General features: G+C 48.0%; 1 protein-coding gene across 3 annotated transcripts; it reads right to left on the bottom strand.

Annotated features, from left to right (window-relative positions):
* Nucleotides 1-563: 563 nt before the first annotated feature.
* On the bottom strand, nucleotides 564-24,445 carry sec24c (SEC24 homolog C, COPII coat complex component). Of its 3 annotated transcripts, XM_036536969.1 has the most exons (25): nucleotides 24,269-24,445; nucleotides 22,219-22,412; nucleotides 21,581-21,667; nucleotides 20,961-21,081; nucleotides 19,967-20,136; nucleotides 18,288-18,941; nucleotides 17,817-17,959; nucleotides 16,222-16,290; nucleotides 14,347-14,458; nucleotides 13,519-13,646; nucleotides 10,548-10,686; nucleotides 9,508-9,623; nucleotides 8,982-9,106; nucleotides 7,285-7,476; nucleotides 6,811-6,904; nucleotides 6,571-6,687; nucleotides 5,956-6,126; nucleotides 5,654-5,750; nucleotides 5,092-5,237; nucleotides 4,078-4,216; nucleotides 3,327-3,445; nucleotides 2,788-2,967; nucleotides 1,873-2,064; nucleotides 1,638-1,727; nucleotides 564-1,560 (listed from the first exon to the last, which is right to left on the bottom strand). In XM_036536969.1, the coding sequence occupies exons 2-25, from the start codon at nucleotides 22,391-22,393 to the stop codon at nucleotides 1,420-1,422; spliced, it is 3,717 nt and encodes a 1,238-aa protein (XP_036392862.1). In that variant the 5' UTR covers nucleotides 22,394-22,412; nucleotides 24,269-24,445; the 3' UTR covers nucleotides 564-1,419. The 3 variants fall into 3 exon arrangements, with proteins under 3 accessions (XP_036392862.1, XP_036392870.1, XP_036392878.1); XM_036536977.1 differs by lacking the exon at nucleotides 16,222-16,290; XM_036536985.1 differs by lacking the exon at nucleotides 21,581-21,667.
* Nucleotides 24,446-26,404: the final 1,959 nt, after the last annotated feature.

Genomic DNA, 26,404 nt, shown 5'->3' with positions numbered 1-26,404 from the left:
GAAGCACACTCTGTAGCATGCCAAACAGCAGGCAGTGGGCTCAAATCAAAGCAGGGACCCATCAAACAACAGTGAAAGAACTCAATGTAAAAAAACAAAAAAAAAGAAAATAAAACAGACGCCGCAGGAGGGGTATCTTGGTTTTTAGGGGGGTGAAACTACGCCCATCTGTATCAGAGCTGAGCTCAGTTTCCCATGTGCAGCCATGCTGGAGAGCAAGCACAGCCCCAACTCCAGGGTCTGACGCCAAGCCAGTTTCAATCTGCGCTTATACAGCACTTCTACAACCTGCTGTATACAGTGATGACATCTGAGAACACCCCCAAACTATGCCACACCCCACTCCACCCTCCTCTGCTCCCTAAAGCTCACATACTCATCCAGACAGAGAGAAAAAAAAACTTCTGTTTTGCAGGACAGCCCCCTCTCCCTGGTTCATTCATATCAAAACAGGGAACTAGGCAATCAAATCGCTCATCAGAAAAACTGACGACCAATGTATGACTTGAGTTGGAACATGAATGTGTGTGCCTGTGAGCGAACAGTGGTGCCGAGGGGGGGGGGGGGGGTGATGTCTCTTCATCCTCTTCCACCAGCACAGACCGACAGACCACCCTGGAGCTCCCTTAAGCTGATGCATAGTCTCTCTTTAGGGGAGCTTCCCCAGGACAGGAAGCTCCTTCACTGAGCACAGCTCCCAGTCACCCTCTCCAAGTCACACACTTACAAATCAACAGCAACAAAAACAGAGAGGATCATGGGAGTAAACGACATGTTGGGATGAGGGAGGTTGTTAGATAGAGAGGGAGAGTGAGGCAATGTAATTATGAAATTAAACTGACATGAAAAAAAATAATTTTTATTTATTTTTAAGTTAAGATTTGTTATACCTAAGTGATCATTTTTCAAGAAAAAAAAATGCTTGTTTTTTGTAACAAAAGGCCATTGCCATTCCCAATGTTCGAACCAGTGTGTCAGACAGGGAACGGATCACTCAGTCCTACCGCTTCTGACCGAACACCTACTACAACCAGTACCAGTGGGTGTAGCACCGATCCTGGATAAGTTTAAACTCTAGTTGCACAGAGGGTCCTGGGTAAGAATGACAGCTTGGTTAGCTGTGCCTGGATCAGTGATGACTGGCACTATCTGCCTATGTCTGAATGCTTGGATCAACTGAGAGTAAAGCCTGACCCCACCCCGACCCCAGGAAAAAAAAAAAAAGACCAACAGAAAAAGGGGATTTGACAGGGAACCATCATCTGTCCATTTCAGCGTCCATTCCAGTGCACTGGTCTTCGGGGGGTATATCAGAGAGGGGTGGTGTTATTATTGGGTTAGGTAAAAGATGGAGCCAGTCTGTGATCTGGGAGGAGGTGTGGGTGTGGGCACGGCTGTGAGCGTGGTCAGGCCCCATCCCTAGCTCAGCAGCTGCCGGATCTCCTTGTGCATGTGACACAGGAAGTCCACGTAGGACGCCCCGCCGCCGCTGCTCTTGTCCTCCACCAGGAAGCTCCTGAAGACCACCTCCAGCCTGTCGTCCTGCTTCACCACCATCAGCTGCAGGGACACAGAGAGTGAGACACCGAAATCCTCGGGGGGGTCTGCGTCAGCACTGCGAGGACGGCGAGCCTCACCTTCATGTAGCGAGAGCGCTGCTCTCGGAAAGACTCGATCACGCCTCGTAATCTCTTCAAGAAAGGATTATCCAACACCGGCAAGGCAGTCTGGGGGGTCAAAACAAAACAAAAAGGATACATTTAAATCCAAAGGCTTTGACTCAATTTCAGAGACCGGTCCTTGAATTAAGGTGTCACCGAGCTGCAAACGAGCCCTGGTCTTCAGGGTGCTGTTGGTAAGGGGGGGCCTCACCATGTTGGGGTCCACCTGGCTGAAGGCCGGGGTGCCGAAGATGTTCTGGAGGAGCTCCTGGGGCGCTGCGGCCCCCACCCAGAGGAAGAGGTTCAGCCCGTTCTCCAGCAGGTACACGCCCGCCTTCGACAGGCGCTCCTCTGAGTCCCGCACCGCCACCGGCAGCGCCTCACCCTCCACATCCAGCTTATGCTGCAGAGCAGAGAGGGAGGGAGAGAGAGGGAGAGGGAGAGACAGAGAGAGAGAGCATGCAATGAGAGGAGACGGAGATGACAGGAGAGAGGGGGAGGGAGACAGAGAAAGGTGAGAGGGAGAGAGAGAAGGGGAGAGAGAGGGGAGAGGGATTGAGAGAGAAAGGAGGGGAAAGACAGGAGTGAGGGAAGAGAGAGAGAGGGGAGGGTAAGGGAAAGAGAAAGAAAGGGAGAGGAGGGGAGGGGAGAGAGAAAGAGTGGAAAGGTGGTGGGGGGCAACAAGAAAAGAAGTGTCACCACAAATCCATATGCACTACATTACACAACCAAGCACACCATAGAGAGCTGTTACGACTGTTCTGGCACACCAATAAGCAACCAATCAAGCTAAAGACATCTGCCAAGACTGTTCTGACAGTTAAAATACTGTGTAACTGGTGTCTGACTAATCCACTAAAGCTCAGACACGGAATCAAGGACCATATGCACTGTCCTGCGTATTGCTGGTATAACAGCCCCATGGCTCTATTGAGAGACAGTCTGAGAGAGAGAGAGAGAGAGAGAGAGAGAGAGATGTGAGTCACAGTAAGCATTCCTCTCTGTCAGCACCTTCGTTCTGCTGTGACTCTGCTGTGACCCCCAAACGGAGCGCTCAACTCAATGACCCGGACCCTGATCACCGCCCGTCCCCCCACCCCCCGCGGCACCCTGGCGGCCGGCTCACCAGCGGCAGCAGGCGCGGGTAGAAAAACACGTGGCTCTCGGCCACGTCCATGCAGGAGACGAGCAGCCGCAGGTACGCCCGGTCGTCCAGGGGGGCGTCGGCCCTGGGCTGCAGCACGTCGCTCTTCAGCATGCAGTTCAGGTAGACGGGCAGCAGCTTCATGCACTCCGGCAGGATGAGCTGTGGGAGGGGGGGGAGGCTGAGTAAACTCACTGACGCTGCCAGCGCGGGCAGGGAAGCTGCTGTGTGGATTTCTGCACCCTGAGATTTCACTAGTGCATCTCCCTTCCTTCTATCACCATCGCTGCTAGCAGCCTGAGAGTGGAGTCGGTACACCGTACAGTCTGTAAAAACTACATCCCACACTGTGGAATGAGCTCCAACAAACGTCAAGTCAACAAGTGTCCCCTGCCCTCTTGCTGAATATGACTTATGAAGTTCGTGTTTTGTAACTGCATGGTTTGTACAGCGGTGTGGCAGTCTGACCCCTCAGTCTGTGGGGTTCAGTCCCGTCCCTCCCGGCCCCACGCCGGCCGTACCTGTCCCGCAGAGGAGGGGCTGGCGCAGTTCTTGCGGTAGCAGGCCAGGATCTGGGCACACTGGTTCACCAGGTTCTCCCGCACTGTTTTGGTGGGGCTGCTGAGCACGCTCCTGTAAGCTGCAGAAAAAGGGGGGGCTCAGGAGGCGTGGTGTGAAGTGTGAGGTCACAATGGGGGGAGGTGGTTTGAGATTACACACACACACACACACACACACACACACACACACACAGGTTCTAGAATCCCAGGTTCCGTTTAGTAGTTAAGTACGTCATACTGGACTTGACCAGTCTCAGAACTGAGCTGAACTGCACTCTCTCAGCTGCTCGAGTTGGACACTTGACCCTTAGCCTCAGCAAATCCTTAGCAAATCCTATTTCTATCTGTCCCAAGAACCACATGTACAGCTGTGTGTGCAGCCTCTGAAAACACATTTCACATTGACACGTGACAATGATTACAATGACAGTGGACTGATCTGATTTTTTGCAAATCCTTTCTCTCCATCTTAAAGACATCTACATCAACAACACAAAGCCCTGAGACAGACCATTACAGAGATCAGAGTGCGCAGAAGTGTTGACTCACTCGGACAGCGGCAAACTCATTAAGCTCATTAATAATGAATAGGTGTCTGTGCGCAGTGTCAGTGGAGTGCACACTGGAGACAGCACAGGGGCCTTTGCATCAGTTAGAGCAGATAAATCCCAGTGAGGCACTGCAAGGCATTGATCCTGGCTGCAGGGCTTACCGGACTTGGCCAGGAAGTTGATGATGGTGTCGGTCTCGCAGTTGCGGTAGAGGTCGGCCAGCTGGGAGCAGCAGTTGACGGCCAGGTTGTGGATGCGCAGACGTCTCTGTCCACTGCAGCTGGTGTAGAGCACTGCGCACTGCGGGGAGGGAGGGGCGTAGCAGCCGGAAAAGAGGCTCAAACACCGCCCTTTACACAGAGGGCTTACTGCTGTACACCATTATACACTTACATACATATGCTGGCAAAGCCATACGAGTATGTGTATAAGATAATACATGTGATTGGGTGTGCATGGGTGTGTGTGTGCGTGAACAGTATATATGCGTGCACAAACGCACGCACGCACGCACGCACGCACACACTGAGGCTATTGCTGGGCCAGGAGTGAGTGAAGTCAGCAGTATCCAATCAAGAAAAAGATACATCCCTAATGCTGCGCTAAAATTCCAGGCACTATAATCAAAGCAGTAGAGCTGTGCTGAAATACAGGGCTGCAGACTTAACTCCGACAGTACTGACTTCCTAAAGGCTAACCGCAGACAGATTTTATTGCGTCAATGAACTGAATGCGTGCGCATCTGCATACACGCACACATAGCAATAGCCAGTGTGAGGCAGGTGTGTCTGTATACACAGGTGTGGCCAGTGTGAGGCAGGTGTGTCTGTATACACGTGTGCGAACAGTGTGAGGCAGGTGTGTCTGTATACACGTGTGCGGCCAGTGTGAGGCAGGTGTGTCTGTATACACGTGTGCGGCCAGTGTGAGGCAGGTGTGTCTGTATACACGTGTGCGGCCAGTGTGAGGCAGGTGTGTCTGTATACACGTGTGCGGCCAGTGTGAGGCAGGTGTGTCTGTATACACGTGTGCGGCCAGTGTGAGGCAGGTGTGTCTGTATACACGTGTGCGGCCAGTGTGAGGCAGGTGTGTCTGTATACACAGGTGTGGCCAGTGTGAGGCAGGTGAATGCTTTCCTACAGGTACCGCCAGGCCGTCTCTGCAGGGTCCCTCACCTGCATGAGGGCGCCCGTCTCCTCGCTCAGCTTGTCGTCGTGCCGGAACTCCACCGTCACCGTCTTGTCACAGTCCAGCCCTGCCAGCTCCACGTCCGTGGTGTTACTCATGTAGAAGGAGCCAAAGAAGTCAGTTGCCCGGATACCTGAGGGAGGGAGGGAAGGGGGGAGGAGAGGAGGACGAGAGAGGAGAAGAGAGGAGGGGAAGGGATGGACAGAAGAGAAAGAAGAGAGGATGTAGAGGGGAAGAGAGGGAGAAGGGGGAGGGATATGGTTAACACCGGGTACATGGCACAGAATGGACGATAGCTGGCTAACCGGCATGACCATGGCGTGGTTACACTGTTCTTGCAGAGAGGTGTTCAGATGCGGTCACTGATTACCAGTTTAAGTGGATGCAGTCGATGGTCTGGTTGCAGTTAAAGCGGTCTTCAGATAAGGATGGATGAGATCAATGCTGTGTGTGTGGCTGAAGTAATCTCCAGATACGGTAGTGTGCAGTCAGTGCTCCGAGTGCGGTTGAAATGTGGTCAGCGGTCAGTGTGTGGTTGTGCCGACTCACCTGTGCTCGTCCGCACCCTCATGACGGCGTCGAAGCCCACGCTCTTCTGCACGTTCCTGCGCAGGTCGCTGAGGAAGCGCTCACTGTCCGTCTGCGCCTGCGGGAAACACGGCGGGACGGAGGCTTAGAGGGGACAAAACTCATGGCTACCATGCATGCACACACTCACGCACATGCCTGCAGCCTGCAGGAGGTGTGGACGTTAACAGCTCCCACTACACACACACTCGCGCGCACACACGCGCACACACAGGAGCTCTTCCTCCGTCACTGTGGGAGGCAGGGGACGGCCTCGGACTCACCTGGAAGTGCGTGTACTTGTAGACGGAGCCACCGGTGGAGGTGGGCACCACCCCGAGCGTGGCCACGTCCACGTACTGGTTGGGGAAGAGGTAGAGGTCCACGCAGCAGCCCTGTGCCACGCAATCCTTCGCCAGGTTACCGTAGAAACTGATCTGGGGCTGGAACATGGACTGGGGGAGAGGAGAATCCCAAACCCGTCAGAGACAGAGCGGAGAAACACCCACTCCGCTTCACCAATAGGGTATTTCCAGGTAGAGGCACGTCAGGTGCTTCTGAAGCTACAGGCTGGGACTTCACCTGTATCTCAGAGGAGTCATTTACCACCGAGCAAACGCGTTACCTGCACTGAGAACGAGAGGCAGTGACTATTTTTGAAGACTTTGATGCTACTCGTTTAGGCCCCCGTGACCTTCCGCTATTGGGGCAGACGTGACCCACAATGCCGCTGAGCAGTAGCAGTGCGGACAGCAAAGAGGAAACCAGCGTGTTCCTCTGTCTGTGAAACACTACACAGGCTGGCCACACAGGAAACGTGTAACTGCACTCCTGTACCCAACCCCAAATAAATGTATTCATTGTACAAGTAGCTAGTCAGGACCCGGCGTGTACTGTACCTTCTCTTTGTCCGTTCCCACCAGCTTCCTGTCCTCGCGGTTCCTCAGTTTCCCAGGAGCCTCTGCGATGGGTAGGGTTGAGTGGAAGATGAAGAGCTTGCCTGCGCAGTCTGCAGCCTGTGATTAAAAGGGAAACGCCGATGCGTTACTGACAGACCCATGCAGCCACCAGCCTATTCCCCACAGGGCCCTTTAAAGGGAGGAAGAGGAGAGGAGGAGGGCATAGCGGGAGGGGCGAACCTTAAGAGCCTCCAGTCCGGCTTGGATGACCGGCCCGAAGACGGTGTCCGTCTCCCGCGTGTCGGCAAACATCTCTGGGATCTGGTCCAGCAAGCTGCAACACAACCACATGCACGTCAGCGCTGCTACGTCCAACATAGGTGCACACACTCACAGCCAGCTACGAGCCAATGAGACACACAGTACGGCTATGATATGATGTGTGCACACACACATGCACGCTTACACACACGCACATGCACGCACGCGGAGACAGCATTAAAGACTCCAGATCATGGCCCCACTAAAAGATGAACTTCTATTGTCTTGCCGGAAGTTTTCCCACTCTTACCTATAAATAAAGAAATTACAGAATGACTGTAAAACGTACCACAACATATGAGAACCGTAAAAGTGACAGAGAAGCCCCCTAAAGCACATTTCTTTTTTTTCCCATGCAGGGTGTGACAGTGAAGAGCAAGAGACCCCCCCCACCTCTCGATGACCGGCCGGGACTCGGCCACGCTGACCAGGAAGCCGTCCAGCAGCGGGACGAAGACATCGGCCACGTCCGACACCACCATCATCTGCGGCTGCGCCAGAGAGCCCTTCACATTGTAGAAGTGCAGCACTTTGTTGTAGGTGACAAAGCCCACCCTGACGCACGAATCCGCCTCTGGAACCTCCCTGCAGACGCAAAGACACACACGCACGCGCACGCGCACGCGCACGCGCACACACACACACACGCACACACACACACACACACACACACACACAGAGAGACAGAGAGACAGAGAGACAGAGAGACAGAGAGACAGAGAGACAGAGAGAGAGAGAGAGAGAGAGAGAGAGGCTTCAGCCATAGCTGCTGCTGTGTAATCGTTTCCCAACAAGCTCCCTCTAGGGGTGGAGTGGACCACCTGCAACCACTAAAACGGCATTAGACTATTCCTTGGCTCCCAAAAGCTGGACCGGTCCTACTCCCATCTGAACCAAGGATCTGATCCCTGCTCTCATAAATGAAATCTCATTCAGATCATGGTTACTCACTGTGAGCAAAGCAGTGTGGTGTAAATGAGCACTCCTCTACTGGATCACGCTCCAGCAGCACATGGACACTGAAGGTGATGCTGCTTTCAGAGGTCACTGATTGGCTCAGTGTTCAGGGATCTGGCTCCACACCGTGTTTTCACTGTTATGCGTTGTTATTTTAGCTCTGGATGCCTGTGTACCCTGGATAATTCTGGCTGGTCTGTAACCCAAGTTGACGTTCGTCTTGGCCCTGTTGGCCTTGTTAGTCTCGACAGTCATTCTGCCATTCTGGTAAGAGCATCTGCCAAACCAATAAAAATAAATAAAAATAAGCGGGAAGCTGGGAAGAACACGCTGGCCAGACAGAGCCGCAGGACTCTCCTCCCCCCAGCCACCACTACAGTCAAACATAACACCACCTCTCCTGCAGAGCCGCATTTTAATTAAAGTCATTTATCTACAGCTCGTTAACAAATCACCAGCGCACACGAAAAGGCAGAATGCTTGGCTGCCTGTCAGAGACCTTGGACAGCGTGCTTCTGTGAAAACGCATGTTAAATGTGAACCTAGCGAGTGCTGACACTACAGCACGATCCAGAGATCCACCATGTAACAGGGGTTTGCTAAAGCAGTTAATTACGAGGCTGAGCGTGTGAAACTCGCACGTCTGTACTGCCCTGTAGGGAGACACTGCTGTACAGCTCTAATGCAGCGCAGTAACATAGCCATTTGCTGAGCAGAAGCAAAAATTACAGGCAGCAGAAATACAGCTTAAAGCTCTGCACCTTATACATACAGATGGACTAAGGGAGTTATCCCAGTCAAAAGCTCTCCTCAGCTCTAACAGTGTGCTGCTTCCCTTAGGTGTAACACCCTGATGTAACACCCGGCTGCTCTCGAGCTCTAACTCCTTGGTGTTCTCCTTAGCTGTAACACTTTGCTGCTCTCTTTAGGTGTAACTCCCTGGTGTTCTCCTTAGCTGTAACACTTTGCTGCTCTCTTTAGCTGTAACTCCCTGGTGTTCTCCTTAGCTGTAACACTTTGCTGCTCTCTTTAGCTGTAACACCCCGGTGTTCTCCTTAGTTGTAACGATCTGCTGCTGTCTTTAGCTGTAACACCCCGGTGTTCTCCTTAGCCGTAACGCTCTGCTGCTGTACCTGGGCAGGTAGTCCAGCAGTGTCTTCAGCTCCTCGCAGATGAGGCTGACCAGGCCGCTCTTGACGGCGTTGTACGACACGTCGATCAGGAAGACATAGGCTGGAGGCTGAGGCAGTTTGTTGTTCTGAAACGCACACAGTGTGATTACTACAACATGAGTATACAGGGAACAAGAGCCCAACAGAGGCCCATGCCATACCATCAGAATCATCATTTTCCCTCACAGAAAACAGATGACAAATATAGCATTTATATACTAATGCAGATATCTATTCACTCGTTTTAATTAAAAAAGGGTTTATAACAGTGAGCTAAAAAAAGAAATAAAACTTAACTTTCAGCGAAGTGAATTAGCACCTGAAGAAAAACCAATAATCTAAGATGCTGTTAATCAGAGCATTAAAAGCCTATGAGTAAGGGTAGAAGCCCAAACAATACACCACTTAAAATGAATGAATGAATCAATCGACCAACTGATCCACAATCGTAGTTCCATGTGTAGGTTGCTCTGCAAAAGACCCACACCTTGCAGTAATCCACAGTGGCCAGGAACTCGTAGGACCCCATGGAGAGCTCCGGCCGCTCGTAGCTGTCCACACGCCTGCCGGTATGATCCAGGTGCTGGAAGTAGTGGGAAGGAACTGGGGGAAATATAGATATAGAATTAACAGCTCAGTCATGTCCATGGGGAGAAATGGTAGAATGCACATTACCATGTTACTCAGGAATGTCTCCATGCAAATGCTCTGTGTGGAATGATAGAGGGTACTGTGGAAGGGCAGGTGACATCTGTTCATTCAGCACCACAGGTGATATACATGTGCGCACATGTACACACGCGCGCACACACACACACACACACACACACACACACACGCACACACACACACGCACACACACACGCATACGCGCGCGCGCGCACACACACACACACACACACACACACACACACACACACACACACACACACGCATACGCATACGCATACGCATACATGCATACACGCGCACACACACACACACACACACACATCAAGAACTGACTAGATAACCCACCAACACACAAGGACCAGGAAGAGAGAAGTTACGCGCTCAGAAGCAAACACTGATGAACATGAACAAGCAAAACCACCCCTTTGATAAAATAACTGAAAGGCTAGGTACTAATCTGTGGATTAATTAAGCAGTAGGCAGATGCATCAGTATCACACTGATAAAATAAACATGCAGATACAATTATGTACAGAACGTCCAGTTCTGAGTGGACTGGCAAATGCAAATACCTCTCCAGTGAGCCCTTCTGATTAATATCCAGAGCCAATAATCAGTTTTATACCAGTACAGCTTTTACTCTTTTGCTTCAAGATCATGTGTCTTTGCTTAACTGTACAATGGCAAATTGGGGACTGGAACTTTGAACTTCTCCCTCAATTTCCATCACCCTGCCTGTCCTGGAACTGTCTGCTCCTGTGCTTGCTGATATAGGTATGGGGGGGTGAGGCCATCGTCATGCAGTAACGCATCAGAAGCGAGACGCTGGCGTATCCGTGGCGACGGTGACCTCACCTTCCGTCACGCAGGAGCAGAAGGCGCACTGGAAACGGCGCCCACCGTCGATGAACTGCATGTAGGGGCACATGTAGGCCTTGCAGCGGTTACAGCGGATCGGACCGCCCTCGCCGTGATCCACAATGCAGGGCGGAGCCTGGGGACAGCCAGAGCAACGTTACATTACAGTCATTTATCAGACGCTCTTATCCGGAACAACTTACACAGGTTACAGTTTTTACATATTTTAAGTCATACATATTATATCTATTTATACAGCTGGATATTTAATGAGGCAGTTATGGGTTAAGCACTTTACCCAAGGGTACAGCAGCAGTGCTCGAGCAAGGAATCGAACCACCAACTTTTTGCTTATGGGCCCTGCTCCTTACCACTATGCCACCCATTAATAATAATGATAGTAATAATGACGATGTTGCATTCATACAGAGACTTTAATGGATGTCAAAGTGCTTTATATTCTGTTTTTCCCTGTATCATTGCTCCAGGTCCATCCCTTAATATGCCGTATCTGCACTTGGTTTGCTTCCCTCTGGCATGTTCAGGGATGAGCTGTGAGAAGCTGCTTTTGTGAGAAGTGCTCATGTCGCTTAGCAAGATGCTGACAATAGGCACCTCAATGCACCATGACTGATTCAGCTACAAGCTGTCATACACTAAAGCTTAATAAGAGCCCATCAGAGCACAGGAGAGCACGCCACCAACCACTATGCTGTCGAAAACAAACAACCTAAGCCACTAAATGAGAACTGAGAAGGACAATCAGCCCCAGACATATGGAAGCTTTGGAGGCTGATTGATTTGGACAGGCGAAACTGAAGACTGGCTATTACTTTTCCCACTGGTGGAGGTTTGCATCAGCTCTCAGAGGCAGACCTTCCCAAACATGCTACACTACAGCCACACCACCTGCTGTTGCTGCTATGCACTGCTAACACACTGCAAATTTGAGATAACCATTTTATCGTCTTCCAGCAGCCCTATCAGTGAGAAAATCCACTTTCCCTTTACATTTCACACGAGTTGCATCAGAAAGCAGTAAAAAAAAAAAAAAAAACCCCAAAACCTCTTCATTTCCCATGCCAAGACAACAAACTCTCCACAGGGAGACACAGATCGTTAGTTCGTCTTGAGTGTTATTTTCCGACAAATTAACAGCCTTCTGTGGAGATTCAACAAACTCCCTTCTTTACACAAATTAATTAAGTATCACATCTTGAAGACGTCAGCTATAAAGCAAGGCATTTTCAGACATTTCCCACCATGCATTGTGACAGAACTCTGACAGACACACAGGCCTGGACTGGACTATTTGTTTCTTTGACCAAAAAAAAAAAAAAAAAAAAAAAAAAAAAAAAAAACGAGGCAAGTGCTACTCTTTTCATACAAAACACACAATTTTTCATCCATTCTGATCTTTAAATTTGCAGAGTGTCTTGTGAAGAAAAACACTCATGTGAAATTGCAAGTCAAAACTGCGGTCAAATGTTGACTTAATCCAGGCCGTAGTTACAGGAATTTAAAAAAAATAAAAAAGTATTCATCTTTATGCCTGCAACAGCCGCTAGAGGGCGCTATTGCTTCCTCTCAACCCCACAGAGATAGCTATGTATGATGTATGTAGACAGCTGCGGGCTGGGGCCTAAAAAAGCCCCTATCATTAGTCAAAAGGAACTAGACACAGGGAGCCAGGGGAGAGCAGGGTGTGGCTACAGGCTGTGTCACAGCTGCCCAACAGCGCCATCACAGGTGAGCAGAGGGACTGCACCTGAAGGGGTCTTCACCTTTGCCTCAGCCTGCTGATGACAGCCAGGCGTATTAAGAATGGCGTGTAACCCTGTGCAAATCAACCAATAGCCCAGGATCAAAAGGTCACAGCCAAATCAACAAAGGGGAAAATTTTTTTAAAAATTATCAGCTGTCATGATCACGCGTGAAGAAGAAAATACTGTTTTTAGCATATGCAATACTAACGTAATAATAAATTCATGTAATGCTAGCCTGTGATATCATCAACTGTGCATGGAATATCAAATGCATAATATGCCCGGTTGCTAAAACGCAACATTTAACTATCATTTATTTAATCATGTGCTTATTGGTTGTCATCCACAAGCTGCCAGTAAAATGCAGATTTTCAAAAGGCAGGATAGGCTGGGAGAAATCATGCAAACTTATAATACAAGCAAAAATTAAGAAAAACAAGGAGAGGAACAGATGGAGAGGAAAAAAGGGAGAGCAGAAGAGAGGGAGAGGAACGAAGGACCAGGGAACAGGAGGGGGCAGAGCGCAGGGTGGTGGTGGGTGGGGGGGGGGGGGCATCTGCAGTTTGGCAAACACTTCTCTGCCACAATTACTACAGGAATGCGGTCCTAAACCTAGCAGCGGTTCTGACTAAAACAGTCACAACAGCTGAGGATGGTTTGGGAGTACGGGGAAAAACCAGGAAAAGCCATTCCACGATGCAGGGGGGGCTTTCAGAGGAAGAAATAATACCCTAACCCCACTACCCCCGACAATTTTACATTAAACAAGCTTCTGAGAAGTTCCAGGCTTAAATAAGACTCATCTCTGATGGCGCAGTGTGATGGGGACAAAGGTGAGTCGATATTTTGGGATACTGGGGGACAATACCTGGATATTTAAAGGAGTATGAATGCAAGGCCACCGCATCAGATGCTGTTATTACCGAATCTCTGAGTGCTAAATACTCAGGACAGCAGCAGGTCACCTCGCACTCACTCTGTGACCTGTCCGCTTCCTGAGGACATAAAGACACACGCCCGAACGCTGGCTTAGGTGTGCCGTGTGCGGTCGCCATGCGGACTACACAATCAACGCTCTCAGGTACAGCTCCCCGAGGGCTGAGAAAGGTCAGATTTAGAACTGCATGCGCTGTTTCCAAGGCGATTATCATTTCAGGAGAGAAGCTCATCCGTTTCAATCAACACTCTGCTGATCAGCTCACCTCGTCTGGGGGCAGCGGGGCCAGGGGCTTGATGACGGCGGCCAGGGGGACCTGGGACTGCTTGGCCATGTCGGAGGTGCAGGGCATGTTGTAGGCCGTGCAGCGGATGAAGCGTGGGCTGGCGTTTCCTGGGCGGAGCACAGAGAAGTCACATCACGTTCCACCCCAGAACAAAACATAACAACACATAACCACAACCACCATTACTCCCCAAGGCTTCCCTGCAGCAGGTCTGAGCATAAGGAACAAACCCACCCAAACACACGAGGCTGCACTGCAAACCTCCACCTTATTATTTTTTGGGAAGTCTTTATTGAGCTTTTATTGAAATGAACTTTTTAAGATCAGGTTGCTCTGACTGAGAACATTCCGATAAAGCAGGTCTTTGGAGATTCTCGGAACAGCAGCACGCTGGAGCTAGACCTTTAGAGCCAATTTAGTGTCCCACACGCCCGTGCCAGAGCTGTGGGAACTGAGGGAGATGGAAAAGAGGAGGAGGTGGAGGCAGAAGTGACAGACAGTGGAGAGGAAAGTGTTCTCCTCAGGTTAACTCCAGTTATTTACCGTCCTTTAATTATGAGCACTGGCAAAACAATACCGATGGTTGTCATGCCAGTACAGCTCTACATTTCATATATTGAATGTGAATTTATTTGCCAGAGGACGAGCGAAGGAGAGAGAGGAAAAAAGGGAGAAGTGAGGGGAAAAACAGACTGGGACAGAGAGAGAAAGGGACAGCGAGGAAAGAGACTCAGAAAGATGGGGAGAGCACAGGCGATTAAGGAGAGATACAGCAGTTAACAGCAGGAAGCTGGAGTCATCCCTCACCTTGATCTTTGACCTGGAAAGTGGTTGTGACGAGAGGCGGGGGTTGACCCCTGACCCCTGTGATGAAAGGTTCATTGCCCTTGCTGGCTTTGTCATCCTCGATCACCTGGACCTGAACCACAGAGTGCAATCCAGTGAGGAGGGGGGACACAGACACACAGACAATTATACCTCCCACCTCAGAGAAATCAACTAACCAAATCTCCTAAGAGGACCATGACATTCAGTCTCACTCTGAAATCTGATACATTTGAATGCAGATCAGATCACTCAACAACCTTCACTATGCAGACATTAAATCTCATCTAGAGACAAGGCTACACTTCAGAATACGCCTAAACTGGCAGCCTAGTCCTGACATTAAAACACACACAAAAAGGAGACTGTTTCAGATTGGCATTGGAAAGGAGACGGGATCGGGACAGAGGGACAGATCACATGACCAGCGATGTTCACTAAAGGGAATCACGAGACACATATCCACCAATTACAAACATATCCATTTACACAAAACAAAGTAATATAAACAAAATTAATATAATTAATATAAACATGTAGTTTATGAATTTTACAGAACAAACGCATTTAGAAATTCAGTTTAGTTAAGCAACGTCAGTTAATGGTGTATTCTAGTAGATTCCAGCTGTTAATCATCTTACATGATCATGTATGTATCTTGAACACACTCTTTTAAAGGAGTTGCTATTTTAGAGGTAAACTGCAGATATTCTCGACTGCTCGAAATTCCCTCTGGGTGGTCAAGCAAACACACATGCTCAGGACAATTACTGAAAATTACTGGAATAGAAATGGCAGGGGCTAAATCATTTTACATCAGATTTCTTTTTTCCTCATCTGTGGACAATGAGTAACTCCGCCAGTGGAATCTGAATATCATACTATCACAATTTCATAATTTGCCAACTCTGATTATGGAACCATAAATGTGCATAAATGTGCATAAACTTCAGTGTTTAATGATAATAATAATGACACTAACATTCCCCACCCTAACCAGATATGCTCTTCTGCAATCATAACAAGCCCCTTGGAATGAAATGCTTATTTTTTACTAAATATCCTTCTTAACAAGCATTGTCAAATAGCTTTTCCTGCCATATAATTAGCAATGGCATTAATATACTCTGTAAATACGTGTCAGCATAATATTTCCTACGGTTAAAATGTCTTGTAATCCAGAATGCAGTCTCTGGCTGATATGAAATGCAGATGTAGTTATTTCCTTCTGCTCAGCCAATAGCAGCGATTAAAGCCAGCTCTGGGAGGGGTCTTTTCACAGCACAAGCCTACTGCAAAGCACACTTGTCTGTGAGAAGCAACTAAGGCCAGGTCTTTTAAGATGCCTCTCCATGAAGTTCAAGTCAGTTCTTCCTTTCTCCCTAGCTGTCAAACATGTGCCTGATGATGAAAATTCAATTTTGTCATATTGAGGAACATGAACTGAGACCTTGACTCTACTGAGCACCACTCTACTCTGTGGCAGAGGGGGCTGCAGGCATATTATTTATTTCTTAGTGCACAGCTAGACTAATAATAATAAATATGTTAATTATTCCCAGAGGCTTTCCCCCAGCGGAAACATCATATCGCATCTACTTGAACTGCAGCAACATGTTATGCCTTAAGCTGACCAGGAGCCCAACCCCGTCAAAGCAGCGCCTAATCAGCAGAGGCTTCCAGAAGCCCAGGCAGTTTCAGGAAACACTGGGACAAATCTAATGATGGTGAAGGGAGAGGGTGGTCAGCATGCAGGGTGTGGGGGCGACAGGGTTATAGGGGGTAGAGGGGGTCGGGATGGGGGTGTTAGGCTACAGGGAGACAGACGGCGTAAGCAGGCAGACACACAGCACTTACTGGGCTGGGAATAGCGTCTGGGTCTATTCTATGCCGTGTTTTCGGCGCAGGAGCCATTTCAGAGGCTTGCTTTAATGTTAACGGTTTTTTTAAAAAAAGAAAGTGTTCCAAAAATTATAAAAAAAAAAAAAAAGACAGAGGAGAAAGAGAAAGAAAAAAAAGAGAGAAACACAGAAATGTAACAACAGTTTCGGTTGCTCCCTCAGAACACGGTAACTGTTAGTCTTGCATCCTGGGACATTCCTGTAAGCACGTGCGGAGGCCAGGCACAAGGTCACAGAGGCCGCTGGTGACTAATCACATCAATAAGAGCATATCAATGAGAAATATCAACGAGCCTCAACGCAGCCATGTCACACAGCACAAAATGCAGGCGGAGGTGTTCCTTTCCAAACTCCAGCTGGGCACCTCGGCTTTCTTCACCTGTATCATCTCATTAGTATTACAGGGGGCTCCCTATATTTTGGGAAGGGGAGTTTGACCTTATCAAAAGGCACTTTAATGTGTATGATGAAGCATCAATATTTCTTAACCCTTTCGTGCGTATGGTCACAGCGGCGTGATTAGCCATTTACCGCATATGCTAAAACCTGTGCGATTAGAACACTAGATTGGAAAAATTCTAGCCAATTTTAGCTTTGAGGAAACGGCGATTTAACTACATGTCTGAGCATTCCGAGTCAGCACGAAAAACACACGTGACAACGTCACCAACTAATCGACAATTAAATTTGTTGGCTACCAATTTGGTCACCAATTTTAGTCGACTATGTCGATTATTCGTTGCATCCCTAAAGTATATTTACATGTACAAATATCTGGACAGGGTTTGGGGATGACAGGGAACGGAGAACAGCAGGATGCTAATCACAGCCTTCAGACAGGTGTTTATGAGATAGCATGTACTCTCAAAGGTAAAATAAATATATCCTCTTCAGAGCCACCTCACGCGTTCACAGAGTAAAAACAAACTAAAATAAGCAGGACAACACAAACCCAGTCACCCTCAGGGGGAAAAAAATCTTTGTTGCCCATGTGGAATTTGTGTCATAAAATGATTAATGGTTGTGTTTTTATAACCTCAGACTGTCATATACAAGATCATCGTAAAACAGGGACTGCCAACAGATACATTTTCTTCCCAAATGGGTTCTTATTAAAAACAGTTTTTCAAGCCCAGTTTTTTTTTCTGGTAAGAATGAGACTGCAAGCTCAATGCTTAAAATGTCATACATCCAGAAAAATGCCACTTCTGAAGCACAAATGAGTCACAGTCATTACTTTGCTAGCATTGTAAAACAAACAGTATCAAGGTGAATAGTCACAATGATCTGAATTACACTGGTAATCGTATTAGCGCTGAGGACCTGTAATTTTATATACATATATACACAGATACACATACGCATATCATATCTTCAGCACTATAATAATACAGGAATACCCTAATTTCATCAATGTCAAAACCTGGCACAAGATGATCAGCTCGTTCATAAATATTACCGCAGTAGAATAAGGGGAGGCGTGCCCCTTGGTACAATTAGAAGTGCTTAGAAGTGCAAAGGTGTGAGCAAGTGTGAGGAGAACCCACGTACCGGGCTGGGGATAGAGTCAGGGTCCAGCCGCTTCTGAGCGGGTGGGGCCGGTGCTGGGGCGAGAGGCTGACTGCCGAAATTTTGCTGACCAGGGTAGGAGCCGGCATATCCAGGCTGGGGACCCCTCAGTTGCCCAAAAGCACCTTGGGTAAAAGATGTAATAAAATAAATAAGATATATAAAAATAAAATAAGATGATATTCAAACATCAGCACTGCAAATAGTCTCACACAGTAAACACAATAGCCCATTTCTCCAGCACAATCCAAGATTGGCAGCCAGGTTGTATTACTGAATATTCCGTTTATCCCTTTCTAGAAAACAAAGATCTTCCTCTGTATTTTCAGTTATACCCCGGTGTTAAACCTTACCGTAAGGTCAGCTCCCACACACTGAGGTCGTTCACACAGAAAGCAGTGCTGTTGCTATAGCTCTCTCAGTGCAGCATTGCGGTCTGGCCTGCGGACTCACCGTTCTGTTGCGGCCGGTAGCCCTGTAGGCTCGGCTGGGCCACGGGCGGCATGCCCACAGTGGGAGGGCCAGTGGGTACCCCAGGCATTCCAGGCTGAGCAGGGCCTGCAGCCATGTGGTTGGGCTGGGAGACAGGGGGTCCTGCCATGGACTGAGGTGGGAGAGGGAGCCCCTGAGCCCCCAGGGGAGGGGCCGAGTAGAACGTGGGGGGTTGTGGGGGCAGGGTGCCGGGGAACGGAGTCTGGGAGGAGGTTGGGGGTGCGGTGGAGTAGGGGGGTTGGGATGCGAGGGGTGGGCCGCCGGGGAACGGGGGTTGAGGTTGCGAGGAGGGGGGCAGGCCGCTGAAGGAGGGTTGAGAGGGAGGAGGAGGCGGGGCCTCAGAGAAAGGTGGCTGTGATGGAAGGGGCGTGGCGTTGGGGATGGACTGCTGTGAAACTGGGGTGGCGGCTCCGGTGACTGTAGGGTTAGAGGGCGGGGCAGAGGTGGGGAAACCCTGCTGGGGTGGAGGGGGAGCCCCGTAGATGGATGGACGTGGTCCCTGCGGCACGCTGGGTGGGGCCTGGGAGGTGGGGGCTGAATGTGGCAAAGAGGGGGCGGAGCCAGAGGATGCTGTGAAAGCAGCAGATGAGGGCAGCTGAGATGATGGAGGAGGAGCTGAGGGGAAAGATTAAGAGGCTTCAGCAATTTATCCCAGGACATGTAGGGTTAAAGCCGTTACCATGGCCACTGACCTCTCTGAGAAACCACATCCTAGCTTCGAGATCCAAACATGATTGAAAACACCCTGGTTAATAGTTTCACTATTAACCATGAAATTACTGTCTTAAATCATCAAAAAATCTTCTTAGAGGTATACAGTAAATGTGTATTTTCAAAGCAGCTACCTTTACTTTTATCAGAATACGTACTTTTCTTCTCTACTGATATGTGCTGTCAGTGGCCTCACCTAAGCAGAGGCTACAGGTCTGTGGTTCACATTATTAAGTGTGCAAACATGCTAACGGATTAGTATTAAAATGAAGGTGTTTCACCTTACACCCTGAGAAAGAAGTGTCTCAATTGTTTCATTATTTACCCAGAGTCTACCATTTCCCAAAACAAGGCTATTACAATCTATCTTTTATTTTAATACATGGTCTGCTTCACTGATAACCACCTTTTAACAGACAGCATTTTTAAATCATCCTCAGAACACTCTGGGTTATTTTCCCCCAATTTCCCTCTTATTAAGAGCCCAGCAGCAACAGTTAGCACAGCAGCACGGCTAGCCAATGCGGTGGCTTTTATCAAATAATCTGCAACATTATCATTGTCTCCGAGATTTAAAATCACATATTTTTATGCTTCCACTCAAACAGTGTCTGAAACCGCTGATTGCACTACCATGTGCAAAGCTAGCTCAGAGCTAGCTCAGAGCAGTTTCTGCTTAGAGAATGTCACCTTTCAAAGAGCTGCTGACACAAAGAAAGATACTTTGCTACTTACAGTGTGTAGGGGAAGCGTATTGGCTACAGAACCAGTAATCACTGACTGGGTGACTACTAACTTGTTCCCCAAACTACTCCTGCATCCCATGATTACTTTTCAAATTCAAAGACAAATCAGTGTAAGGCACAGTGTTGATCTGTTGGAAGACACTGTAGCATTCTCATTTGAAAGTAAGGGGCTACTGTACTTACGATATCCAGGACCAGCTGGGGAAGGTACAGTGGATCCAATATGCATGGTTGCCATCCGATTGGTTAGCTGATGCGTGCTCGTGGGCGGGGCCCCGTACTGCTGTTGGTACGTCCCCTGGGTAACAGCAGCAGCCGTCGGACCTGGGGCATAAGGCTGGGACACAGGTGGCCTGTCCCAAACACAGGAGAGGAAGTCAGTAACAGAGCACTTTAAATCTCCCAAGCAACACCCTCAGCTTGAGCAAGACCACCTGGGTTTGAGTCGGTCAAAGTCACCCTGAAGTCACACAAGCTCTTCATAAGATGCATCAAAGTTTGATGACTGCAGATGAATTTCTTCCTGAGACACTGCACTGACACATGTACGTATACAGACAATACCGCATCAGCCTTCACGGTCGATAAGAAACAGTAAGACCACAAGAAATCTGTAAAGAGGCCCCCCCACAATGAGTTACGCATCGTTCAAAGACCACAAGCTACAGACTAGTTCTAGATATCACACCTCAAAACTGGGTACCTAAGTAAAAACCAGTCCAAAAATAGCATGACCGTGGTAACACTGATAACCCTGCAGGGCTTGGGAAAACCCTGATAGCAGAGGTATGTAGTCTCCACCCTGACTGTTATCAGGGAAGTACACCTAAGCAATGTGGAATCAAGTGTATTGGTCAAGTGGTGTGGGACTAAGACTGGGAGAGGCGGTCAATCTGCTGTGGTGCATTGTCTCCATTTTGGCAAGTACTAATTATTTCAGTTACATTTGTTTTCACTATCACATTATTATTATTATTATTTGCCAAATGTGATAAAAAAAATATATACTGTTCGATAAAAAACTGCAATGCTTGTCTGAACACTTAAGAGCTAAGCATCATATTAGTTAGACCAAATGCACCTGCTCCCCCCCCCCCCCCCCCCCCCCCCGTGGCTGACTCTGGAGGTGGAGTGGCAGAGCTGGGCCCGTCTGTGTGTCTGCGTCTGGGACGCTCACCTCTGTGGTTGGCTTGCCGCGGGGGGGGCGCCGTTGTGCATGTCTCCCTGTCCGTACTGGCCGTAACCCTGGGTGGCACAGGTGGAGGGCGCTGCTGAGACCGGGGGTGCTCGTGCTGGGCCTGATGGGGAGGCAAGGGGTAATTTCACTTCATGTGTTGAGTAGTTGTTGTTTTTTTTTTTGTTTTTTTTTACCAGAATGCTAGCTTGCATTGATGCATTTCATAAGAGGAAAAGACAGGACAGCTGCATTTTGACAGAGATGGAAGCTCTAAGCTTGGTTCATGTTTAATCTGACCAAGAGTCTCAATACTAACCTTGTGCAGCCATGAAAAAAGGCCATCACTGATACACATTTTCACTGTCTCACCTGGGACTAGGCCCCCACCCCCATAACCTTCCCAAAATACACAAAGCATATTAATTTATATATTAAATAATTAAAGGAATCACATAACAGAAGGTCCCAGGATGCACTGACTATCCTTGATCCTATTTAACACCTAACTTACACCAGCACTCCTACACCAGTCATAAGACAAACTTTGATAGTGTCCAAACACTACCGCAGTACTACCATGTTAGCAGGTCAAATTCACAAAGCACAGATGAACAAGTTACCTAAGTCAAGAGGGAAGGAAGAGGACAGGTCAGTGACTAAATCTGCAGCAAGAGCCTTAGAAGGAAAGCTTGTGTAAGGAGAATATCCTGAAACACAAGAAAACATCAGAGAGGAGTAAACAGCAGGGAAAATGTCAGTAGGGCAGCTTTCAAAGCGAGACAGACGAACCCGCATGCATGCGCTTCCACACACAACAGTTCAGCGGTGGGACTACCCTCGGCCTCAAGGTGCTGGATCAGTTCTGGATTCTGTACACCTTACCAGGTCATAAAAATACACAGTTGTGGGTTTTTTTTTTTCAGGACAAATTATTTTGCACTTAATTGCACCCTTACTCTACCCCTCATGCTTTGTTTATGAATGTGTCACGACTTCACATGTTTTGCAAAACCCGAGCTACAAGTCAACATATGCAAGGTTATCAACAAAAAACACAGACTACAGACCTTTGCACTCTGCATAAGAACAAGATAAATGATTCTGGCCTTCGAGGACCGGAACAGCCCTCCTTTCGAAAAATGAAGACACTGCAAAAACTAGACTGACACGACTGCTTTTTTTTTTTGCATCAGCAAGCACAGATGCGGGTGGCACTCGCCTGACAGACGGCGTCCCCTTGTCTGCGTGGTTCAGTTACCTGGCGGTGGCGCTCCTTGCTGGTATGTGGAGGCGGGGCCGTTGTAAGGTGGGTACTGGGCTGGGTAACCTGCGGGCGCGTGCTGACCCCCGAAGCCTGGCTGGGGATAGCCCTGGTACCCCGGGGGCAACTGTCCGTACGGAGAGGCCATGTGTGGTTGCTGGTTGACATTCATTCTCAGTTCATCCCTAAATCTGACAACATGAAGACGAATCAACACAAGAGGAGGGTGAGGAGAAAAAAAAATACATTAAAGCCTTTACATATTTACATTATGTCATTAAGCAGAAGCTCTTACCCAAACCAACTTCCAATGTGCAAATTCAAAGCGCATTTAACAAAACAGCATGAAATGTAGCAAAACAAAACGTTATGAATCAAGTGATCGAAATGAGATGCAACAGTGGTTCCTCCACAGAGCTGTGGTGTCCATTACTGCCGATCATTGAACACACACTGTTAATACATCGCTGGATCACGATAATGCAATAACACCATGCTAGAGCTGCACGCTGTTTAATGGAGAGTAGTAGAATGTACAAACTGCAGGTGCAAAATTCCTAATACAGCCATGACATGACAGACATTATAATCACGTCTTTGAGCAGGGCTCATCAATCGTACACAGGCAACTTTAAGGTTGAGTTTAAGGAATAACATGAATGGAGGAAAATTGTGAAAAAGTAAAGTTGTGCGCGCGTCTATCCACACAACCAGACGTGCTCTAACATCACACTTCCTGAAATTCTGCAGACATGAAGACCATGCACACAACAATGATGAACAGGCAAGCAAATAAACTGTTAAAGCAGTTGCCTTAACTCATTAACGGCGAAACAGACTCGGTACTCAGATCAGCAGCTGTATTGGCTACATTTTGCGTGCTTTTATCTGGCTGTCAAGTCAAACAAAGCAGGACGCGTTGTCAATGACTACATCAGTCCCTTTTCAGGTAAAACAGTAACGATGAGGGTCTAGTTAAGTGGTCAGTTTATGTCTATCCACTCGAATAACTAGCAAGTTGGCCACAATTCTTACACGGCAAATTCCTGCAGACGGGTAGTTTGTTTGCAACATTTTAACCGTGGCAACATCGTCAATCAAAGACACAAACATCGGTGTGCTAGCGAGCCATCAAAACTCTTTTTAGGGAAGTATGACTAAAAAATAACAACATACATCAACAATACCTATCAATTTGAACCTTGAAACATAGTTATGTAAAAGCATGTCACTCGACAGCCACACCGTAAACCTGACTGAGCGAAACAGGGGAGATTTGACACTAAGATAGTGTCAAAGGTGATGACAACCACATAATATCTAATGAATGCTAGCCTACTGTATAACTTACGCGTAAAAACGCAAGTACGTGTAACTACGACAGAAAAAAAAGTAATCAAATGCTGTCTAGCAATGTTAGCTAACTAATGCTGAGTGACCCACTTCCACTGACTTTTCTGAAAATGGAACAGTTAGCCTGCTAGCCGTACCTACAGTCGCTGGGCGCTGAGTTCAGAGAAAACGAACGTGGAGACCACAAATATATATAAGCTAGCTAGCAACAGCTAACAATAACGTCCGAAAAGCTGGCCAACTACTAGCTACATGTAGCTATCAGCGGTCTACAAGATAGCTCTTGTAATTGCAGTCATTTAGGTTAGCCAACTAGCAAATCAGCATAAAGTAGCTAACTAACGTTAGCCGGTTTTGTCGCAGTTCTCAAGCCAAAATTCAGCGTTGCGAAGATAACAGTCAAGCTGTGTCCGTGTTTTCAGCAGATAATTCTAGCAGGAGCTAACAGCATTCCTATAGTGAAAAACACCGTTTTCCTACTAACGGCAGACAGTAACTTGGGCCTAACCACCGGGCTGAAGTGTAGCATTAGCTTCTACGCTGGTAGCCGCACAGCTAGAGGAGACAGAGATAGCGCGCAAGCTAGCTAGCTAGCCTAGCTAAAGATCATGTAATAACAACAGTTAGCTGGCTAACCGTGATTATTATTATATTATATTTCCCGAGCCGCCTCTTTCACTGCTTAGCTACCCACCTCCCGACAGTGGCCGGTGGTTGCGATAAACAAGCCCGGAGGAGGCTGTCGTCTCCCCGTCGTGGCTCGATTTCAGTCGCCGATGGGCCGTTGGTGCAGCGTATCGCTCTCCCGCTGCGGGATGTCGGGTCTCTCGCCCTCCCCCGGAATGATATCTACGCTAATCCCGTCCTCGGTGCTCGCTATCGCGGATACGCGCAACGGAAGCGCGGCGGCTGTGCGACGCGTCCGCCCTCCCGGATACTGCGTTTAGCGCAGAATAATTAATGACTATTTAACTAGGAGCCGGTGGCATCCCTGTGTCGCGATAGATGCGTGTGAACGCTCAGCTGTTTAAATTCTTCCATTTGTAATTATGCCGACTGTTAGAGTGGATATAAGTGGAACATTTACACGATTTAGATGTTTGCCAGCAACCAGAACTGGTAGTGCACTTAATTGGACACAAAGAAAATGTTGGTTTTAAATACTGATCAGAAAAGCACATTAGCTAGGTAGTCAAATTTGGCTGTCTTTTTTGCGGGTTGACCACAACAGGAGGTCAAGAGGGACATGGCAATGAGACTGTAGCCTTCAGGAACTGAAACTCCAACAAGTACGTTCGCCCATACATAGCTACTACACAAACTAACCTGTAGCAGTAGTTAGCTGACTGGGTGCCGACAGTGAGGACTGCGGCAAGCCGAATCCCCAGACTTTGTGGTGCTATGGTCTGCTCCCAGTTAGCACTAACTAGTTTAGCACTAATTAGCAAAACTCTGTGATCGGTTCATATGGGCCACCACAATCTGGGGTTTATGAAGGCTCAGTTTCACTCAGTCCTTCCATCATGTGGCTTCCACATTATTTGTGAGGAATGGGGAAGTAACAGGGCCAACACGCCAACAGACATCAAAATAGACATTTTTACACAGTGGGTGAAACTGAGTAACATTTTAATAACCTCTTAACTCCCATGGCAGAAAACTAGTTTCTGCTCATGGGCTGGCCAAAAAACTAGGTGTGAAATTACAATTTATGAGACAGTTTTGTGTCTGTCCCTCCCTTGCCTTTTAACACAAACGCAATTATACCACATTAAAGCAATATGTTTTTTCCCCAGTTACTTTATTTTAAGAAACAACAGGCATCACTGCCAAATGTAATATCCAATTGCACAAAATAGCTCATGAAAATGATAAAATAAATTATCCTTCCTAGTTTCCGCTCAGCGTTTAGACAATTTAATTTACTAGTTAATGGTCTCTCACCACTCGTTTGGCACTGTTAACTATTTGGACTGCGCCTCCAATTTTTCTGTCAAGGGGTTCCCATCCCAGCAGAGCCAGTCGAATGCAATACAGTGTAATATAACACAATCCTCTGTTGGCAGACATCTCACCAGCATTGGAGCTGGATGCAGTGCAAAGGTCCTCTCAACCTTGTAGCCCAGGTCAGTGCCAGAGAGAGTCCTGCGGGGAAGTACAGCAGTATCATGCCAGTTTATCCACAGAATATGAAGAGCACTGAGGTGGACACTTTAAACTTTGAATGGCCTGGAAACATGTATACATACAGATGGTGGTCATTTTACAGTCATACTCATTCCTTCATTCTAAATTTAATTTGTATGAGGGTGTCTGATTTGGTTTAACTCAGCTTTTGCTGTTCATGTTACTGTTTGGAAAGGAATTCCCTCAAAGTTACAAGTCTAGCCCTCAGTTTATCTTTTCTGTAAATCAGCTGTGTCTGTGTACTCAAGTAAGTTTATCGATAACATATGGCTGTCTATGTCCCTGTCTGAGCGATACCCTTTTTTTTAAAAAGATTTCTTATTTTTCTTTCCGTGCCTTCTACACCCCTAAATTTGTACACCACAGTTCTCACTTAGAACCATGTTCCGAAAATACACCCACCTCCCCCCCCCCCGGCAGCATTTCAGCAGACACTCAGAGACAAAAGCTCTAGAAAGACGGGGCTATTTTTGGAGAGACTGTCAGCATCCTTTGGCTGTGGAGGGGCTGGATTGACAGGACAAGTGTGGCCAATTGGGAGGGCTGAGGTCCACACCTCATGGCTTAGCGTGCCACACTGTGTGAGGCGACAGTGTACAGTACCTCTCTCTCCCTCTCTCTCTCTCTCTCTCTGTGTGTCTCT

The sequence above is a fragment of the Megalops cyprinoides genome, chromosome 1 (assembly GCF_013368585.1).
Source record: "Megalops cyprinoides isolate fMegCyp1 chromosome 1, fMegCyp1.pri, whole genome shotgun sequence".
NCBI lineage: Eukaryota > Metazoa > Chordata > Actinopteri > Elopiformes > Megalopidae > Megalops > Megalops cyprinoides.
This window is presented reverse-complemented; position numbering and strand designations above follow the sequence as displayed.

Coding starts and splice junctions, on each gene's coding strand:
- sec24c (XM_036536969.1), bottom strand. CDS start 22,393: ATGAATGTCAACCAGCAACCACACATGGCCTCTCCGTACGGACAGTTG. Junction 10,687..13,518: donor CCCCGCTGCCCCCAGACGAG/GTGAGCTGATCA, acceptor GGCTGTCCCCAG/GCTCCGCCCTGCATTGTGGA. Junction 9,107..9,507: donor CCACTGTGGATTACTGCAAG/GTGTGGGTCTTT, acceptor TGTGCGTTTCAG/AACAACAAACTGCCTCAGCC.